This window comes from Rhinopithecus bieti, unplaced genomic scaffold (genome assembly GCF_001698545.2).
Source record: "Rhinopithecus bieti isolate Rb0 unplaced genomic scaffold, ASM169854v2 scaffold_2554, whole genome shotgun sequence".
NCBI lineage: Eukaryota > Metazoa > Chordata > Mammalia > Primates > Cercopithecidae > Rhinopithecus > Rhinopithecus bieti.
Genome location: NW_016804196.1, coordinates 2,610,512 through 2,626,160, shown reverse-complemented (window position 1 = coordinate 2,626,160; position 15,649 = coordinate 2,610,512). Strand labels below are relative to the sequence as shown.

General features: G+C 34.9%; 1 protein-coding gene across 1 annotated transcript in view; it reads left to right on the top strand.

Annotated features, from left to right (window-relative positions):
• PIGN (phosphatidylinositol glycan anchor biosynthesis class N) overlaps positions 1-15,649 on the top strand; it is a 142,642-nt gene that overhangs the window by 41,764 nt on the left and 85,229 nt on the right. The window contains exons 8-13 of the mRNA XM_017867141.1: positions 64-194; positions 1,150-1,266; positions 2,864-2,904; positions 5,727-5,786; positions 7,137-7,229; positions 7,911-7,966. Of these exons, the coding sequence (XP_017722630.1) occupies positions 64-194; positions 1,150-1,266; positions 2,864-2,904; positions 5,727-5,786; positions 7,137-7,229; positions 7,911-7,966 (498 nt within the window). The remainder of the gene's footprint in view (positions 1-63; positions 195-1,149; positions 1,267-2,863; positions 2,905-5,726; positions 5,787-7,136; positions 7,230-7,910; positions 7,967-15,649) is intronic.

Here is a 15,649-nt window from a genome sequence, read left to right as displayed (position 1 = left end):
ACATTGAATACATTTGATTTCTCCAAATTAATTTAATTTGTTCCTCTGTTTCTTTATACATAGAGACTACAAGGATAATATTAAAAAAGTTGATGATGGAGTTAAAGAAATCGTGTCTATGTTTAACCATTTCTATGGAAATGATGGGAAAACAACATTTATCTTTACCTCTGACCATGGAATGACAGACTGGGGTTAGTGTGTCTTTAATTGATATGTACCTTACAATTAAAGTAGTGATAAATGTAGCTGGCAAATATTTTATGATATTGAGAGGATTAGATGTTTTGGTATATACAAAGTGTCTAGCACATAATTTTGTGCTTAAAATGTTAGCCTAAAAAACAACTGATCTTATATTAAAAATATTTTCTCTAACTAAAAAATGAATATATTCTCATTTACAAATGAGAAACTAGAGGAAAATGGAGAAGAAAATAAAAAGTAACTATTATTTATCTACAGAGAATTAAGTGTATATGTTGGCAGAGGGAGTGGTGTTAAGATGGTATTACTGAGGGACTGATGGCTGCTGAAATTCTGTCCCGGATAAGCCTGTGCACCCTGTGAGATTCCCAAGGCAAATGCAATGTGTGCACAGAGAACAAAATAAAGCAAAGATGAAATTTTTTTTTTCAAAAGCAAATCACAATATGAATTTCTAGTGATTTGAATTCCACTTTATAAAGGACTTCTTTTGGCTCTACCTGCCAGAGTGGCCTGGAAGAAAAAGACCCGGAGACCTTGCCATCTTCTCCAGAACAGACTAAGTCTCTACTGCTTGCCCCAAGCTTGGGTGGTTACTGCCCAAGGGAGCTCTCTGTTCTTCCTGTCTGCAGTGCTACTCTGGCAGCAGCAACATTTCTTCCATGTCTTATTGTTATTATTTCTATTCTTTCAAACATAGTTACTCAGCAGGCATTCTGGTTTTTTTGTTTTAGTTTTTGCCTGTTTGTTGTTGTTTCTCTAACTTGCTTTATAGGAATATTGCCAAACTAATTGTCATAAAAGATTGTAACCATTTGGTAATGTAGTCACTATAATTAACAATATATGGATCAACTCTTCAAAACAAACTATTTAAAAAATATTTAGTTGTAAGTTAGTTCTTCTATATTTGTCTTATTATTCTTGGTATCTTGTTTGTAGGTTCCCATGGGGCTGGCCATCCCTCAGAGACTTTAACTCCTTTAGTCACTTGGGGAGCCGGAATCAATTATCCCCAAAGAGTATCAGCTCAGCAATTTGATGATTCATTTTTGAAAGGTACAAGCATTTCTTTACTGTGTTTATAAATACAGCCTCTTAAAATAAGAACAAAGTTTAATTTTTTAAGAAATCACTTTTCAAATTTTAGTTGTAAATCCCTCATTTTGTCATTTGTGCCGTTACTGTTTCTATGCAAACACTACAAGGGATTGTTGGTTTTTCTCTTCTCAAAGAGCCATTTGTTGAACCCTTCCCAGCACACCACTGCTAATAACTAGACCTTTCTGAATGTCTCAGCCGATACACTGAACTTTCAATGTTCTTTTATTCATTTATTAATTAATTTGAATGTGAGGTAGAGTAAATAAAAATTAAATAAGAGGAAATTTAAGGTTTCATAGAGGTAAATTATCAGTTTGATTGAGATTTTTCAACTCAAGCAAAGTACATACTATCAGTTATAAAATCACACTATCTACAAGATATCTCTATTAGATAAAAAGCAAGAGGTAGTACTGAGCTATTTCAACCCTAGGCCCTAATGAAGTCAGAAGAGCACAGTGAATAATGCACTCAATAGCATGTCTTCAGTAAGTAATGGTGCATTTTTCAGAGGGCGATTTCTTATATGTTTGTAAGTGCTGATGGAGAGCATCATGCCAACATTCCAGTTTGCCATAGGAGCTACCTTTCTGACTGCTCTGTGATAAATGGATTAGATTGGATCAAAATAGAAAGTAGGATAAATAGTATGTTTGTATTTATGAGATTTAACTTTATTTTGGCATTTGATTTCTCACTGAATTGGTGTTTTAGAATCACATGATTTCAAGAATTGTCACAAAATAAATGCATTTTTTCTCATATGAATATTAACTATACATTTTAGAGAAAAGGAATGTGCACTTTTTCATCAACTGATTATTGTGAATTTTTGGCAGTTGACTAGTAGAGTCAGAAACACATTTTAAACTTTAATTAGCTTATTGAATGAAATTTTATTATACAATATCTTATAACTCTTTTGGCAGTATATCCTAAAGCCATTAAATCAAAACTTGGTCTCTCATAATCACTTGTTTCGATTTCTGTTTGATGCAATTTCTGAATTTATGTGTAGCAAAATGGAAGAATGAGCCTATCTTTGAAGGCAATTTTAATAATAACTCAATATACTATGTTAACATTTGTGATTAGTGACTACAGGAATATCACAACTACAGTTTTAAGTGTTTTGGGAGCAACTGCCATCACAGAAAAAAAGAGAAGCTTGAATTAATTAACTTCCTATCAATTGCCTTCATAACTCTCTCGAACAGGATTGTAATGAGTTGTCAATGCTGACAGTTGTTACCATTGTGCTTTTTCTCTTCCATCTTTCCTTCCTCAGCCTCTGATATTTTGAAACAATTATCTCCCAAAGAGCATTTAAGAAGCTTAATAAATCATCACAGGAAACACCAAATATTTACTTTTAAAAAATTATTTAAAAAAATATACCTTTGCCTTTAAGCATGATTTTTATTCATACTTGGCTTAAAATAGACATTTCTAATACCTATGTTTTCCGTAAGTATTGGGCACTCCTAAAATCAAATGATTTATTCTTTTTTAAATCTTAACATCAGATCTTGTGTCTGATTTTATCTTTCAGAGTGGAGATTGGAGAACTGGAAGAGGCTAGATGTCAATCAGGTATCCATTTCGATTTTATTACATTCAAATTTAATTTTATCTTCTATAAGGAGGTTAGTCAAAGACTATAAAAAATACATAATATTGACAAATTCTTTTCAAAACATTTCAGTTACTAAGGGGAATTCTTTTAGTGCAAATATTTTAGCTCAACTAATCTCTCTTGTGGCAAAACAAACAAAACTTCAAGTGAAAATAAAAGACTTCTTCCAAATAACATTGGATAGTTATTTGTTATGTAAATTGAAGTTTGCATGCCTGTTAAATTTCTGTGATTGCTTTTCATGATTGTATTGCTTAATTTAAGCACAGATCTATTAAAATTCCGGTTATGGATTTCTTTCCTATAGTATGTCAGTTACATTTTCTTTTTGTTAACACATATTTTACCTTTACTTCTAACCAGCAACCTTACAAATGCAATGGGAAAAAAGTGATGAGATTATAAATTACTCAGCTAGAAACCTTCTGTTAGAGGAAAATGTATAGCCACTCTGATAAAGTTAGACTAGTAGCATTGTCTGTAAATATGAAGCACAGAATTGTCATTGTTAAAAACATGCTACTTTAATAGCCATTTTCGCTATTTATAGAAGGTATAGCATCATTGGGATATGGCTTCCAAAGTGGCAGGAGCATCTTGCCTTCCAGGTCACCACACAAGCTGAGCTTACTTACTGTGGTGGACAAACCAAGGTCTAGGGTCTCACTTTCAGACCTGTGGTTGTAGAAACGTGTTTCTTCCCAGCATAATAAGAATGGTCTTCTCCCAGGATAGATGCATACTACCCAAGTAAATGAACATGAACATATTAAGTCAGAATAGCAATTTATTAATTTGCAATTAAAATCACTGTCAAAAGACAGGAATGACTTGAAGATCACAAAACAAGAACATCTCTTATTCATAGCCAGACCAGATCATAATCAGCAATTGAACATAGATTCAGTTACTGCTCTCTGAATTGTCAGTCTGTTGGCGAACATTCCTGCTTCAGATCTCCATCAAATGAGAATCTCTTCTTCTATTCATTCGTTCTACTAACACTGTGATGTGTCTGTGGTGTGTTTCAACTTTGTACTAAGTGTAAGTATTTAGTGGTGAGTAAGGGCAGACTTAATCCCTGTCCTGGGAAATTTATACCTTAGGGGTAAGAACAGATACTCATCAGTCTGTTGTACAAGTACATGTAAACTTGAAGCTGTGGTAACTACTACAAAAGAGATTTGTGCAGCAGTGAGACTGTAGAGTGGATGTGTGTGATATACTGTGGTCAGCAAAGTCTTCCTGAGGAGTTGAGGATTGAGCTAAGATTCATGAATAAATAGGAATTAGCAGGCCAAGGCAGTAAGAGGAGGGCTTTTCAGGCAGAGGAAATGCATACACTAAGTTCTGGTGAGAGGTTACATGGTGTATTAAAGGGTCTTGAAGAAAGCCGTTATACAGCAATAGAAGCCATGGGGTGATGTGAGGCAGAAGAAGGGAGGCACAGACCCTTCAGGGTCTCATGGGCCTTGTGAACTTAATTCTGAAAGTTCTAAGAATCCTTGAAGAGTTTGAAGCCTAGAGAGTGACATGATGTGGTTTTTTGTGTGTGTGAGAATTTCCCTGGCTGCAGCGTGGAGAAGAGATCAGAGGTGGCTGACAGTGGATTCTGAGGGAAAAGGAAAAGGTGACTAGAAAGACTTTGGAGATTTCCAGTTTTCTGCAGGATGGTACCTGGAGGACAGTCTAAATAGTAGGAAGTGAGAAAGATTGAGAGCCTGGGAACAAACTTGATGAATTCCAACTTTAAGTGAGAGAGTAGTGAAGGTATCTGAAAAGGAGGAGCCAGTGAGATAGAAGAAACTCTGCTGTGTGGTGTTGAGGCCAAGAAAGGAGTGGCCTATGCCATACTGCTGAAAGGTCTAGTAATGCCAGCAGCACTTGTAGCTATCATTATCACAGGCTTATTATGTGCCAAGTACTTTATAAGTTTTATCTCATTTAATCCTGTCATACCTCCTGTCATAAATACAAGGGAAAAACTTGTATTTATTTTTTTAACTCATAAAGAAATCGAGCAATTGGAGGGTTAAAAAACCTGCCTGAAAATTTGGAGCTGGGCATTCTCAATTCCGAGTACTTCACTGCCTGGAAAATTATAAGGACTTATATAAACATAGTCAATCAGATTTAGAAAATGGGTGGTTAGCTCTCTTAGAGAGAGCAGTCTATGGAATGATAAAAGGTCAGAGTGAGCCACAGTGGGCAGAAGAGTGATGGGAAGGTGAGGAAGTGAAGATAGAAAAAAGATGAACAAGTCTTCCGAGAAAATGACCTTGAAGAGGAGATATCCAAAATGGTATTTGGGATCTTTTGACTAAAGAGCCTCTTCTCTGGTTTATGTCTTTTTTGGACATCACTGGCTGGTCAAACCTCCTTCTGATACTTTGTTTTTCTAGTTAATATATACATTTCTCCAGTTAAAGTCTACTCTTGATATTCATTTTATGTCTAAATAAGGCATCCTTGTATAATACTGAAAAACTGTTACATAAAATGGTCAAATTCTTAGCTAATAGGATAAGTAATTTTTTGTTTTAGTATGTTTTACATTTAGGGCTTTTACTGGTTTCTTTTCAAATTTTTTTTGTAGATTCATATACGTCTAGCAAATGACACTTTTAGAGATTAATATCTTTTTATATTAAATACATGTTTGAAGGTAACTGATTATAACAAATATCATGGTTATATTCCAAAATATGGTTGTATTACATTATTTAATTTCTTTGTTGATGTCCATAGACTTCTTAGAATTGAGCTTTTTTATTTGTAGGCTGATATTGCACCATTGATGACTTCCCTTATTGGAGTTCCCTTTCCTCTTAACTCAGTGGTAAGGAATAAAATTTTATTATCAACTCTCAGTATAAAAAAAAACTATTGCACAGTAAAATTTACTTTTTTATGTGTTTCTGAATAATCTGGGAGTCTTTTTTTTTGTTTGTTTGTTTTTTTAGACGGGGTCTTGCTGTGTTGCCCAGGCTGGTCTTGAACTTCTGGGCTCAAGCAGTCCTCCCATCTCAGCCTCCCAAGTGTCTGGGATTACAGGCATGCACCACTGCTTCCAGCTTATATGATCTTTGATTACATTTAAAACTATATATTCCTGTATATTTATTTCTAAATATGCAGTACCTCATAATTGCTTGTGTATTACATTCTGTAGCATGGAACATGAGCCAAATAGCTTTTCTTTAAATACTTTAATTTTCTAAAATGTGTATGATTTATATCTTTGTATTCTGGTTGTAAGTGGTAGAAATGTGTAAGTAATTTTTTTATTACAAGGAGCAAAAACTGACTTCGTTTAAAGGGAAGTTATTGAAAAGATATTGGTGATTTGCTGAAACAAAGTGGTGCTTGAAAACCAGGCTTGGAATAACCTGGAACCAGGATATCTGGAGACTTGGAAGAAGGAACCACAGCCATGATCCCATGGCAGAGCTGTTCTCAGGGCACTGACATAGAGTAGCATTATACCTTAGTTTCTATCCCTTGACTATCAGGAGTCAAATTCCAGATGGTCTAGCCTGGATTGTAATCAGCAGGTCCCTGGATTATAAACCTAACATGCTGTATCTAATTGGCAAGATTTCTCAACAGAAAATAGTAATGCTGTTAAGAATGGGCCCTGCATACTGAAATGCCGAAAATAACTATTTCAACCAGCCACTCTTATTAGCTCTTCAAAATCAAATGTACTCTTTAAAAATAATGTTATTTAACCCAGAATGCTGAGTAATATGACCCCAACAGTCATAGTGTTTGTGTATATGTATAATGAAACAAAAGTTTAACAGAATAGTCCTTACTCTTATTATGTACAGTACAGTCTGATATGTCTGAAGTCTTTCATTTTAAGTAGGCTGGCTGTGGCCTACCATAGTAATTGTTTTTTGTGTGTGAAGCACTCAGTTCACTGCCTAGAACATAGTTATCTCTCAGCCAATGCCAGGTGTTAGTGAATTTAATTCATCTCTTGCTTTGCTTATCTTAATACATCTACTTTATGAGAAAATAATAGAACATTTTCAGTTATAGTTTTAAAAGATTTTCATTTAACTATTTCAATTATTTATTTGTCCATATGCCTTATCTTTATTGCTTTTCAGTCTGTTTTGTTTTATAAGAATAGCCTGAGCTGTCTGAATACTATCAATAAGCTGGTGTTTGTTATTTGCAGGGAATCCTTCCTGTGGATTATCTTAACAACACTGATCTCTTCAAAGCAGAGAGCATGTTTACAAATGCAGTACAGATTCTTGAACAGTTCAAGGTAAAAAAAATTTAAAAGGCACACACAAAATGGACAGTACTACAATTTAAATATTGAATATATTAAGGGAAAATACTTGATTTTGTTTTTTAACTATTTCCCTGTAAATTTACCCTTAAATTTTACGTATTTGACTTATGTTTCACATTTCTGAAGTGTAGGTTCTATGGCTTAGTCTGAGGGCATCAAATTGTCTTTGAGGAGTATGACTGAATGTAAGATTACCACGTATGCTTACAACGACTGCAAGTCAATTCTTTAACTATTAGAATTTGCCCCATAGAAGTCTTATTAGAGATTGCAACATTTCTTGTCATTCCATGTACGTTGTGAGATTCCTTAAGAGTTAAAAGAGGTGACTCTTTGACTGAAACCTTCTGTTATTCTTAACGCTTTTAAGAATAAGCGGTTTGGCTTGTTTTATTTTCAGAGTTAAGGAAGTACAGTTTTAATTACAGTATGTTATTTTGCAAGATTGATATGTTTAATTCTCAGCTTATTGAGATAGTAAGAAAATGTTAAATTTTTCTTTAAATATTTATGAAACAATATAGTAACATAAAATTTCATTTATTTTCAAAGTGGTTAACCATCCCTAAAGAATCATTTTAATGGATGTTTATATTTCAAAATGAAATTCATTTTTTTCTCATTTGTAATATTTTCATACTTGGTTCCCAGGTGAAAATGACTCAGAAAAAAGAAGTTACTTTACCATTTTTGTTTACACCATTTAAGTAAGTCCCTTACATTTTTTTTATTAACTTGAAGGAAAGAATTTTCCACTGAGTTTGCAGTTTTTCACTGAGTGATAGGATTAGTTTACTTACACAGTTTGCCATTTTATATACATTAGTGTAAACTCCAAATTGAAATCCTCTTCTATTACTGTTGTTAAATAGTGAGCCAGGTGCTAGATAACTTTGAATGGCTGGAAGAGGGATGGGGGAATGGAGAGATACATGAAAAATATTAAGGAGATGGACTCCACAGGGCTTGACTAGTTGACTAGGAAGGTGTGGGGGCAGGAAAGAGTGTGACTTCCTGGCACTTGGCTTGGTTGATTAGGAAGATGCTGGTTCCATATGGCTTATTGAAAGAAGAACTAGTTTGGGAGACAAAGATGAATGTTACTAAGTTCAACTTACATTTGAAGATATCAGTTAATTAATTAGAAAGAGGGGCTTGGATCTCAGAAGATGTATGTTGCTTGTGAAGATTTTGAAGCCATAAGAAAAAGATAGGCTGGGCGCAGTGGCTCTTGCCTGTAGTCCCAGCACTTTGGGAGGCTGAGGTGGGCAGATTTCTGGAGCTCAGGAGATCGAGACCAGCCTGGGCAACATGGTGAAACCCTGTGTCTACTAAAAATACAAAAATTAGCCGTGCATAGTGGCGCATGCCTGTAGTCCCAGCTACTTGGGTTGCTGAGCCTGGATAATTGCTACACATGTAGGAGGCTCTAGAATTCTCGGAGACATCAGCTCCTACTGGGTGAATGTATTAGGGTTCTCTAGAGGGACAGAACTGATAGGATAGATGTATATCTGAAGGGGAGTTTATTAAGGGGTATCGACTCACATAATCACAAGGTGATATCCAGAATAGGCCATCTGCAATATGAGGAGCAAGGAAGCCAGTCTGAGTCCCAAAACCTCAAAAGTAGGGAAGCTGACAGTGTAGCCTTCAGTCTGTGGCCAAAGACCAGAGAACCCCTAGCAAACCACTGGTGTAAGTCCAAGAGTCCAAAAGCTGAGGAATTCCGAGTTTCATGTTCAAGGGCAGGCAGCATCCAACACAGGAGAAATATGAGATTGGAAAACTCAGCAAGTCTGCTCATTCCACGTTCTTCTGCCTGCTTTATTCTAGCTGTGCTGACAGCTGATTAGATGATGCCTACCCAGATTGAGGGTGGGTCTGCTTCTCCCACTCCACTGACTCACAAGGTTAATCTCCTTTGGCAGCAATGTCACAGACACACCCAAGAACAATACTTTACAACCTTCAATCAAGTTGACACTCAATATTAACCATCACAGTAGGCAAAGAGGAGAGCCGACTTTGGTGAGCAGCAGATTTTTGCTATCCCAGGTCCAGGAAGATGTGTTTTCCTTGAATCAGGAAAGGGAAGATTTAGATTACAGACCTGGCTCTGCACTACTGACTGTGTGGGGCTTGCATCTTTGAGGTTCACATTCAATTAGCAAGGATTTGCTGTTGACCAATTAAATAGAAATTGTTTTATCTATGAATCTTAAAGATGTGATTGAATGACTTCACTGGAATTATTTGTGACAACTTCTGTTGCACTAGTGTGATATTCATAAATTAGAAAAGCGGCCAGGCGCTGTGGCTCACGCCTATAATCCCAGCACTTTGGGAGGCCGAGGCGGGTGGATCACAAGGCCAGGAATTTGAGACCAGCCTGGCCAACATGGTGATACCCTGTCTCTACTGAAAATACGAAAATTAGCTGGGCGTGGTGGCGCATGCTTGTAATCCCAGCTACTCAGGAGGCTGAGGCAGGAGAATCACTTGAACCCAGGAGGCCGAGGTTGCAGTGAGCTGAGATCATGCCACTGTACTCCAGCCTGGGCAACAGAGCGAGACTCCATCTCAAAAACAAAAAAGAAAGGCATAAATATTGTATTACCCTCTGAATAATGTGGTTGTATACTTGACTTTGTTTGTGTGTATATATGTGTGTATAGGACAGTAAAAATAAAATGAAATTAGCATTTTGCAAGTTACAATCATATAAGATTGATTACCCTAAATATATCATTAGGATATTATGTTATTTACATCTCTTATGCTTTGAGATTTGTTAGTGGAATTGGTTCTGAGGAATATGTAAGTGTTCATACCTTTTTCAAGAAATATTGATTGACTAGTATGTGTTTTGTGGATATAGCAGTGAACAGGATAGACAAAGGCTTTGCATTCATAGAGTTTATTTGTACAGTAGTGTCACAGGCAAACTATAACCAAATGAAGAAGCGAATAAGAAACACATTATCAATTCCTTTTATGAAGAAAATACAAGGGCTGTTGAGAGTGAGAATAAGTGAAGGTTACTTTAGACCAGCCACTTCAGAAAGGCTGGTTAGGAGCCTGGCCAATGTGGTGAAACCCTGTCTCTACCAAAAAATATAAAAATGAGCCAGGCATGGTGACGCCTGCCTGTAATCCCAGTTACTCGGGAGGCTGAGGCATGAGACTCACTTGAACCCGGGAGGCGGAGGTTGCAGCAGTGAGCCAAGATCCCACCACTACACTCCAGCCTGGGCAACAGAGTGAGACCCTGTCTGGAAAAAAAAAGAAAAGAAAAGAAAGACAGGCTGGTTAGGGAAGGACTCTTCAGCAAGGGTTCAGGTGCACACTGCGCCCCCTTTTTCTATGTGACATGGTAACTGATCAGAGACTTCCCCTACTTTGATGTTCAGTGTCTACCTACACATACATATTTAGAGCCACTACTACCTTTGTGTCCTCTGGGGGCCTGGCAAGATGGCTGATTCCCATGTACTGGCTTACCCATCCTGGAGTGTAGTGACCAGTCCTGCCTGTAGACCTGTCTGGCTAAAAATCACCACTTGCTAAAAGCCTGCAATATGACCAAAAAGATCTAAGATAACATGAGAAATAGACTCTTGAGGTTGTATGAAATTCAAGGAACAGAACCAAACCTAAAAACATTAAAATTCTCAGAAATATTTAAGAAACTATCGCATCCATAAAACAAAAGCAGCATTAACTTTGCAAAATGTAGGTAGGTACTAGATGCATTAAAAATAACTCTTACATTTAATAAAATAAATATTTCATAAGAAGAATGCAACAAAAAACTTAAAGAAAGATAAATTGCATAAGAATGGTCCAAATGAGAGGCAGATCCTCCAAATTAGAAAAGGAAGTGTGTAGACCTCAAACTAAATGAAATGAATTTTAAGTAATAGATGGATAGAGTAAGAAGCTGGCAGAAATTAAGGACATGATGTATACATAGAAAACATACATTTCTTCATCTGCACCACCCCCCCACCAAAAAAAAAAAAAAATAACAATCAGAAAAGGGAAAAAGAAACATTTCAAACTTTACAAGAAAGCATGCTTCAAATATAAAGCACCCTCAGATGTGGCATGATTTTGAACAGTTGCTAGGACTGTGAGAAAGGGAATTCCTTTGAACATTGTCATGTGGGTCAAGGCTTTAAAGAAATGGATGAGAAAATCTAATTGTAGCATAAAACTTTGTTTTTCAGTGGATAGTATTTAAATAGTCATGATGATGTAAATATTGGTTTTCAGCTTTTAGAGTCAATCCTTGGACAAAGCAGAGAAGAATGAATTATGATTACCAAATAGAATGCAAATGTTAGCAGCCTTGAAAATGTACAAGTACAGTTAACAGGTTGGAAGGCAAAGAGGGAAGGAAATGTACATGGAATAGTGCCAGTTCTATTGTCTTCATGAAATAGAATATGGAGAATTTTATCTTTAGTTTAATTAGTCAGAGGTTTAGGTATTAGTTTTTGTTTTGTTTTGTATTGTTTTGAGACTGAGTCTCGTTCTGTTGCCCAGGCTGGAGTGCAGTAGCTCAATCTCAGCTTACTGCAACCTCCGCCTCCCAGGTTCAAGCGATTCTCCTTCCTCAGCCTCTGGAGTAGCTGGGATTACAAGCGTGTACCACCACGCCCAGCTAATTTTTGTATTTTTAGTAGAGATGGGGTTTCACCATGTTGGCTAGGCTGGTCTTGAACTCCTGACCTCGTGATCCACCCGCCTTGGCCTCCCAAAGTGCTGGGATTATAGGCATGAGCCACTAGGCCCAGCCTTAGGTATTAGATTATGAAAGTAACCAAGGTCACCAAAAGAGGAGGTAAAAATGTGATACAGCCAAATTGAGTGGGGAGGAAAGCCAGAGACAAGAGGGAATCAACAAAAAGTACCCCAGTCATCAAGTCAAGAAAAGTAAGAAAACATGTTTTTTTGTAGGCAACTACCGGAATAACTAAAACAAACACATGTAAAATTTTGGGTCTGGGTTGGTGAACTGAGAAATGAAAAGAATTATTATGCCCTTGTGTACTGTTTGATTTTTTAAAAATATGTGCATATCTTGCTTTGATAAAATATATTTTTAAAAGTATGTTTATCAAAATAAATAGATATTCTAGTCATTGGCACAAATTCAGTAGAATATGTAATTGGAAAAGGATTCATAATAGAAATAAAATACCCAGCAATAAAGTGATGAGAAATGTATATTGTAAAGAAAACTATCAAATTTTATTAAGGACATAACAGACAATATAAATAAACAAATGTTGGATACTGCTGTTCAATATTGTAAAAATGTCAGTCCTCTCCAAATTACTTACTGAATATGGTATTATAACAAACGGATTTTGTATAACTCAAAACATAATTTTAAAATTTATAACAAAAATAAATTCTCAAGAATAGCTTAATTAGTTTTGAGAAAGAAGAACAAGAGATTTGCTCTGCTAGATACCAAAACACATTCTAAAACTATTATAACTCTAAAAAATGTGATATTGATGCAGGCTAAACATATAGATTTAGTGGAACTGATTTGTGAGTACATAAAAGACAAGATTCACTTGTCTACAACATGCACCTTGACTTATGATGGGGTTACATCCCTAAGTTGAAAATATTGTAAGTGCAAAATGGATTTAATACACCTAACCTACTGAACATCATGGTTTAGTCTAGCCTACCTTAAATGTGCTGAGAACACTTACATTAGCCTACAGTTGGTCAGAATCATCTAAGATAAAGCCGATTGTATAATAAGGTATTGAATATCTCATGTAATTTATTGAATACTGTATTGAAAGTGAAACACAAAATCATTGTATAGGTACTCAAAGTATGCTTTCTACTGAATGAATATCACTTCCATGCTAGCTGAAAAATCCTAAGTCAAACTCTCATAAGTTTGGTACTGTCTTAAGTATATGGGATTTGGTTTTGACTAAAGGTGGTGTTTCAAATCAGTAGGAGAAAGATTTGTACTAAGAAAATTAACTATTCATTTGGAAAAAATAAGGCTAGCTCTTGTAACTTCATTTTATTCACAAAACAAAATTCTACATTGATTAAAGAACTAAATATTGAAAAATAATTAAAAGTGTGAGGTCTATAAAACATAAAATTTAACAGTCATATGGAAAAGATATTAGCTAGCATCATAATCAGAATTTTATTTTATCATTATTAATATTTTTTATAGAGATGGGATCTCCCTATGTTGCCCAAGCTTATCTTGAACTCCTGGGCTCAAGTGATCCGCCTGCCTTGGCCTCCCAAAGTGATGGGATTGCAGGCTTGAGCTACTGTGCCTGACTGTAATCAGAATTTATTAATTATATTAGTTATATAAAATTGGAAAATATACCAGAACCAGGTGGAATACTAAATTGAAAATTATTTTTTAATCATTTAGAGAGATGTGAACCACAGAAACTATGTGTTAAATTTTTTTAAGGGTATTTACTTTTACCCATTAAAAATTTTCATTCCTCCTTTGAGGTATTTTGAAATAGATATATTTGAGGGCATTGACTAATTGTTAGCTCTGCGTTACAAGTCTTTCGTGTTTGGTGTTATCAGAAAAAACAGTTATCACCATTTACTGAGTACCATCGACCCTTTATTTCTTTAGTCCAGTGAGTTTTTTTCACTGTTTCATATGTTTCTTTTTAATCACTTTTATATATGCACATAATGTCAGCATGTCTTCTTAGAAACCATATCAAGTAAATGTTGTCCTATAAACATAAAAGATCAAAGAATACTGTTGTCACATATGCTTTTAGCAAAAAAGGTAACCCAGGTTCTTTTCACAAACTATTGTGTAATAAAGTCTTTCTTTTTGTATAAGTATCATTTTTTGTTCTTAGAAATATATTGTTCACTTGTCTGTTCTTAATTTGAGAAAATTCATCTAGGACATTGGCATCTGAAAATTCATAATATTGAAATTTTCCTGACATGATTAATTTCACCATCATCATTAGATTTTGTAGTATCTTCACCATTTTTCCATTGTCTTGTTCAGCCTTTTCCAGCATAGTTATGAGTAATTGGTGAATAATAAAATAATTCCTAGGATAATGAAATAGCAAATGTTTCAGAACATAGGAAAAATAAAATTGCCAAGATTCTTAGGCTTGTGAAGGGTCTAAAAGGGCCATGTGGTAATTGCATATACTATTTTTTTGCAAAAATAAGTAAATTTTCTCTTTGATATTTTAAAGACCTCTAAAAAGAATAAAAGTAATAAAACATCCATTCTGAGAAATAGAATTGCTAAAAAAAAAAAAAAAAACCAAAACCAAAAAAACCCTAAAGCTGAAATTGGGTCCACTAGTCCCTGGTGATGGTATATTGAAGGATGACCAGCAGGTGGAGCTACATGACCAGGCGAAGCATATAAGGCTCGCCCAACTGCAAAAGGCGGAAAAACACTTTACGTTTAAAACTGTGTATTGTAGAGGCTGGAGTACGACAAGAAATAATTTAAAAGAAAAAATGCCACAGAATAAGAAGAAAGCAGAAAAGATCTCTTAAGAGATGTCTTAGGGGGAAAAACATGGAATTGGGAAGGAGATACGTACCTTGCCAATAGAAGCAAAAATATCTGTTACTTTTCATTTGAAAATTATTATACAAATTTGAGAAACTTAAAGAAATTTCAACAAAAAATTGTATTTTCTACTGAAATGAGAACAAATACTTGGTTTCTCTAATAAAATTTGTTTCTTTTAGCTGATAAAGGCCCTTCTCTTAGACCATTTTAAATACTAGCTTGTATGTGAACCTTTCTACCAGTTTACCTACCTGATTTACTAATTATTTATAAGAAAAGTAATTTTATGCTTCAAAACTGAAATTTGTCTTTAAAAAATCTTCTGTGCATCACATACCTCCATAGAAAAATATTATTCACTTATTCACTTATGACATGAAGGATGATATGATTCTATATCATTGATCATGCTAAAGGAATGAAAATTATTCTAGAAATAAATTTTTATCCTGCTTTCTCTGTCTTTATACTCTTAAAAATGTTTTTCCCTTTAAATAGACATTCTAAAAAGGAGTAGATAAGTATCACTAAAATATTAGGTCATATGTAGATGAAAATAAAAAAATTTTGTAACAAAAATCAGAGTAAGTAAAGGGCAGCATTTTAGGAGATCTTGTCTTCTAAACACTAGTTGACCCTGAATAATTGATAAAATTCTTGATAATCCTAAAATGTGGTTTACTTTATTCTATAGTATTCAAGTAACCATGAAGAAAATGAATAGTAATAATTACAGCAAAGTAAAGTGCACAGATTAAGACAACTCATTTTTCTCTTTAACTTAAACATAACATGTTTATAG